Source organism: Eleutherodactylus coqui, chromosome 13 (assembly GCF_035609145.1).
Source record: "Eleutherodactylus coqui strain aEleCoq1 chromosome 13, aEleCoq1.hap1, whole genome shotgun sequence".
Taxonomy (NCBI): Eukaryota; Metazoa; Chordata; class Amphibia; order Anura; family Eleutherodactylidae; genus Eleutherodactylus; species Eleutherodactylus coqui.
The window spans coordinates 36,554,402-36,560,647 of NC_089849.1; the positions used below are offsets into that span (position 1 = coordinate 36,554,402).

Consider the following 6,246-nt stretch of genomic DNA (forward strand, 5'->3'; position numbering starts at 1 on the left):
ATTTGAACGAATTTTGAGCGTTAAACGTTGCATGTAAATGGGCCTGAAGTCTATCTACGTCCCTCATTTTTGTATTTCAAACCTCACTGTAGACCTGAAGACAATGACAGAAAGGCTGAAGAACAGATATTACGTGACCAAGAAGATCTTCATTGCTGACCTGCAGAGAATAATCACCAATTGTCGAGAGTACAACCCACCGGACAGCGATTATTGCAAGTGTGCCAACACTCTGGAGAAGTTCTTCTACTTCAAGCTGAAGGAAGGAGGCCTGATAGATAAATAGTTGTCCTGGGAATTGCAACTTGACATTAACTCTTCCATTCCAACTTCATGAACTTTGACTTGCCGAAAACCTTAGTGGCAAGATTGCCTTACAAAGTACGCAAAACTGTCTGTGTTCGTGTAAGTTTACCACCCTCCACCAAAGGTGAGAGCTCCTACACCAAGAAGGGAAAATGCCACTGACACCTAAGCGTGTGGCGGTCCTCCCCTGCAAGGATGAGGTGTCAGAGCCTTCTATCTTAAAGCTCTCTGCACTTTTGGGGGCTGTGTCACTTTATTTTTTCTTTGCCACAAACGGCAGAACTGCAACTGTTTACAGGACTACCGGAGCGTCCATTCATTCTAGAAGATCCTTAAGAACATGCTGAAATCGTGAAGAATAATTTATTAGGGAACACGCATACTAAAAGGACAAGGCATGTCTGATTTTTATTTCCTGCATTGTGAATGTTACGTCGTTCTCAAATGGAACTCCTAAAGGCATAAAGCGACAGTAACGCTGTATAGTTTACAGTGCGCCAGAAGTCGCATGCAGGCAGAAGTTTGTAAAGGTGCTGTATCAGAACGGGTGGAGGAGTATTATATCTGACTGCTGAAGGCAAAGTAGAAAATGCCTATTTCTAGAGGTTGCCTGGTTAGTAATGCCTTACATTGCCATATTGAACTGAAAGCTTGGCCTAGGATCCTTCATGGGATCAAACTTTGTCACAGCAGGGGGGCCTCACCATCAGCTGGTCCCCAAATCACAACTACACACTAATAGTAGCTGTACGCCCATGTTGCTCAAGATATCCGATCATGGATGTGTAAATTTATTAGGGTTATGGGTTTCTGTTAACAAGCAGCGCTGCTTATTTTAAGCGGTAAGGCTGTTAATTACCATTGGATAATTTGGAGCAGTTGATTAAGTGAGTCGATTAGGTTTCTCCTCCATTGACGTGCATGCTTGGAGTGACAGTTCTAGCAGCAGCTTATTTCCTGGGATAAAAGGCCTTTTACATAGACGTATGTTCTGCCTTTTAACGAGCGCTTATCAGCCATATAGCATATCGATCAGCGCTCGTTACTGTTTAAGGGCAGCAGAGGAACGATATTGTGAGGATGAACGATTGTTAATGTGGTCGCTTATCCCCATACAGGTTTGCATTTGTCGGCAGCACATGCCCATTTATATGGCGAGGGAGCATTTACAACTACATGAAGGATCTGATCAGCTGACAAACAAGTTTCTTCTCATTTGTCAGCTGATGGGGACTTATTCACATGGCCTGATGATCAGGCAGCAAATGTTCTTACAAACGTTTGTGTTCGATCATCGGTCCGTGTAGAGTGCCTTTACAAAGGATCAGGGATGTTTAGATTTATGCCACAGACTTACTCCAGCCACATTTATGCATCCATAATATGGGTGGGTGTCCTGGCCTGAACTCTTGGGATTCGTAGGAACCTATAGTTTGGGTCAGGAGACCTGCAGTCAGGCTGGGACGTCTGATTGTGTTACAGATGCCTACACAGGTCTGGAATACTCTCGTCTGTCACCGGCCTTACTTGGGATCTCCTCATACACTTTAGATCAGGGGTCCCCAACTCCAGTCCTCAGGGACCACCAACAGGTCATGTTTTCAGGATATCCTATAGTAAGAACCCCTGTGGCAATGTCTGAGGCACCAACAATAATTACATCACCTGTGCAACACTGAGGAAATCCAGAAAACATGACCTGTTGGCGGTCCCTGAGGACTGGAGTTGGGGAACACTGCTTTAGATCATCTGATCCTGCCAAAGTCAGAAAGCTTGGCTGATGATCTAATGTGTATGGCCAGCTTAAAACGGGCAACTTCATGACTTGTAGCTGCGGTGATGACACTGACAAGTTTAGCCACAATTATCTCTGGCTGCTTCATTTCAAGGTCCCTAAAAGATAACCCATCATCAACTATAAGCATCGTAAAATAAGGGCCCATTTACACTAAAAGATGATCGCTGATATCTTTGCATTAACTCTTAAGTAGCTAATTAGCTACTTAGGAGTTAAATGCAGGTGTGGGGCAGGGTACCCCGACAGCTCCAAGAACAGCAGCTGCTTTGTATATGCAAACAGCTGCTTTGTTCTCAGAGCTTTCAGCTGGAATACCCCGTGGAGGTCAGCATGCGCACAACAGCTTGACTCTTGTTATCAGGCTGTGCGCACTATAACTTAGCTTATAGTTGATGACCGGTTTCCTTTAAAGGAGCAGTTTGCATTTGACTGTAGTCCAAGACTAAACTTCATGGTCACCCAAAGAGAAAAACCTGACATGTCTGTAACTACCCTGAGGCTAGAACATTGTGGAAAGTTTCACTTCTGCAAAGCTGTTTGTTCCCCTAACAAGGAACCTAAATCACTCCTGCAGTACCATCTATGTGCGTTGCAGTGTAATGCCGGCGCCTCATTTGCAGCTGACTTGGGACATGTCTGAAGATGACCATTTAGGAGACAATTTGGCAGAAGGACTGAAGTGAACCATCCCTTCAGCCGTCAGGTTTCCTAGAAGATACAAGATGTCGTTCTGTAGAAGTCTATAAGCTGTGCTATGTTGGGCATACACGTTTTTAGGACAGTTGGGGACCATTGACTGTAGTTTGTCTATTTATTACAGTATTCTTGGTCTTGGGTGTTCCATAAAGCAATTAGCCAGGTTTGTGTGTATAACTGCACTACCTTCCATGCATAACATTGTATTTTTTGTTTTACAGCTTATACTTTACAGTATTACAGGTCAGAACTAATGAAATGGAGATGCAGAATCTTGGCTTCTTTAATATTTACAGTTTGATCATGTGGGGTTTGTTAATTGCAGTTTTTCGTTATTAAAGGGGTTTTGCTGCAGGAAGCAGACAGCTCCGTACATTGCACAGTGGTCCAGGTTGGTATTACAGGCTGAGTCCCATTCGCCTCAATAGGACTCGGTCTGCAGTGCCAACACTGATCAATGTATTATAGAGCGGTCTGCTTCCTGCAGCGAACAGCTAGAAGGGGGAACAACCCCTTTATTAGGATAGGGGAGGAGAATGATACCTGTGTAAATTACAACTGATATACTACATGTGAATGAGCTCTAAAACTGCACCAATGCAAAAATCCCATCTTATTGCACAACCCCTAAGAAGATGTCCGCATGTACTGTAATACCTTGTATATTTTCCACATACCAATCTGCAGTGGAAAATACACTATATATGCTGCAAGTGAACATGCCTGCTAAAGAGTATCTCTAGCAAGCACATTAAGGGTGTGTTCACACACAGCAGATTTGGTGTGCATGTACCACAGTGGAAAATTTGCCCCAAAATCCATGTCCAATTCCGCACCAGTGGTGCAGATTTTGATACCGATCTGCAGCAGACGTCACCCCTTCAATTAAAAGGGTTAAATCTGCTGGGGATCCTTGCCAAACTCTGCACCAAATGGTATGGATTTTGGTGTAGATCCGCAGCGCAACATCCACCACATGTGAAGGCACCCTAGAAGGGTTGTACCATAATGAACTATCCATTGAGTGGGTGATAAAAGTTCAGGGGTCCCGTGCCGCCTCTTCTCCTCCTGACTGCGGGGTGTGCTGCGAGCCCGTAGTGATGAGATTGAATGGAGCGGCGGTCATGCATGCGTGATGTTACTGCATTCATTTTCAATGGGACTACCGGAAATAGCCGAGCTATTTTCGGCAGCCCCACTTCAATGAATGGCGCAGAGAACTTGTATGTAGGACCGCCACTCCATTCAGTCTCCTCCTCGCTGCATGGGGTCGCAGCAAGCTCGCAGTAATGCGAAGAGGGGAAGGACACGTGACCCCTGTTCTTGGCCACGGTGGTGGCCTCTGCGGTGAGACCTGCACTCATCCGACTTTTATGAAATTTCCTATGGGTTGGTGATTGTAGTACAACCCCTGTATGATGAGGCCATCCGTGTGAAGCCCTGAGGGGCCCATTCACACAGGCGCATCTTGGATTAAATTGGTGTATTCAGACATGTAGATTTTTAGCATGTAAAGAACAAAAAAAAAATCGCAGCATGTTCCATGTTACACGCATATTCACTGCTTTTTTTCACGCATGGAGGCGGCGGAAAAATGACATCAATTGGCTTTTTTTTGCTTGTGTGAAATACAGTAAATGTGCAGCACAGATTTTTTTAAAAAAAAGCGCCCAGGCATCAAAAAATGCACATATACTTGCCGTAAAAAGGGTGCGTTTTTTACGAACCAAAATTGCATACTAGTGTGCGAATAACAACTATTAAACCAGTGAGGATCCATTAAATGGCCTCAACCACCTGAAGGGACCAACAGGGGTATTGAAAAGGGTAAATAATTAGCTGAAAATGATCATGTGATGCACAATATAACTCCAAGCCATAAAGCGACCTGCCCATGGTTTGGAGTCAATACCTGACACAGCCCATGGATAAGAGTGGCACTGTTTCTGGAAAGGAAAACCTATTTTTTTAAAAAAAAAATCCTTTTAAAGCTAAAATACAAATCCATGGTTACAAGAATCATGTCTGCTAAAATTAAATGTGTGTAGGGGCGATGACGGGAAAGAGGCACTGGAGTCACGTTTGTGGCTCAGCCCATTGGAGGTATTAGAAGTAAGCTGTACAAATTCAGCTGATGACTGAGGTGCCAGCTGAAAATGTATATGGCTGACATCACTTAGACGCTTTAGAACGTCACAGTGCCACGACCCGATCAGGATGGGCTAGAGGATGTGATATACGCAGGGCTATAGTGGAGGGTTACTATAGTTTGTGTGTTTATAAGGAAAGGTGGGACCAGATCCCAGAGGGGGGATTGGATAGACTCCTACTCTCTCCGGGACCCTTTCCTGATGTACAAAAACAGCATCTAATAGGCATTGTGTTAACCTGTCCATATAGGCACCGCTCCATTAATCTATATTCTTACTTTTCTCAGTTGTAATGACTGCTCAGTGTTTGTCGCCTCTGCTGTTTGCACTTTTGTACACTTGGTCAGACCGCGCCATTTACACTGCGTATTCCAGGGAACGTCCGTGCATTTGGTTGCCTGTTCAGTATTTTGCCTTGCACTCATTGGCATCGATGTCTTTGTTTCAATGTATCCTTGCTCACGAACTGTGAGTACTTATGAATGCCATGCTGTCCATACTGTTCAATAAAGATCGGTGTAAAACCTGTTACACAAAAGTACTATTGATGCGGTACATGTCTTTTACTGCGGTTTATAGTATTTATGGCATATCCACAGGATTTGTTGTAAAAGACTGATAAACGGTGTTTTTCCTCCTTCCTGCATTACAAGGTTCTCTGGTCCCTATCCTGTATGCAAAGGTGCTGGAAGTGGGTGCATGCAGGGGGAGACAGAATTGATAAGTGGCTGCACATGTACACTACCTTCTCCATTATGATTCATGGGGATATTTATAAAGGCATCCAATCATTTTTGCTTAGTTGTCTTCATAAGTCTCATTTACTTTAGTGGAGAGAGAGCTACCCAAACATGTATAGCATATCGCTCAGTCACTCGTGGTGTTGTCTCATGCAGCCAATCTATGAAGAGAAGGAGGGGAGAGGGAAGATTAGAAGCTTGCAGATGTGCTGCTACAGCAAATAGGGTTTACTGTCCTTCAGCTATTGAAATCACATCTGTACTGCTGTATAATCTCCTCCACGATGCTGCTTATAGTTGAGTGATAAGAGAGATTATGCTCTTCTGTATGTACAGTGTATGGAGAAACAGCAGCCAGTCTACACCCACTAGTTCAGGGAAGCTTGAGAATTGGGCTATGCAACACCGACAGAGGAAGCAGACATGCATTAGTATTAGCATGATCTATACACAGGAATAGGACATGCCCGCACTAAATTTTTTTGTCACGCAGACTATTGGTTCGCATGCAAAAAAATCAATCTGCACAGCGCCATAGGGTTAACACGAACAGCAC

The 6,246-nt window shown here is 44.1% G+C and overlaps 1 protein-coding gene across 2 annotated transcripts in view; it reads left to right on the forward strand.

The window, feature by feature from the left end:
- Positions 1–5,491, forward strand: part of KAT2A (lysine acetyltransferase 2A) — a 30,944-nt gene extending 25,453 nt beyond the window's left edge. For both annotated transcript variants that reach the window (XM_066587611.1, XM_066587612.1), the window contains one exon: positions 93–5,491. In XM_066587611.1, the coding sequence (XP_066443708.1) occupies positions 93–286 (194 nt within the window). In that variant the 3' untranslated portion in view covers positions 287–5,491. The remainder of the gene's footprint in view (positions 1–92) is intronic.
- Positions 5,492–6,246: the final 755 nt, after the last annotated feature.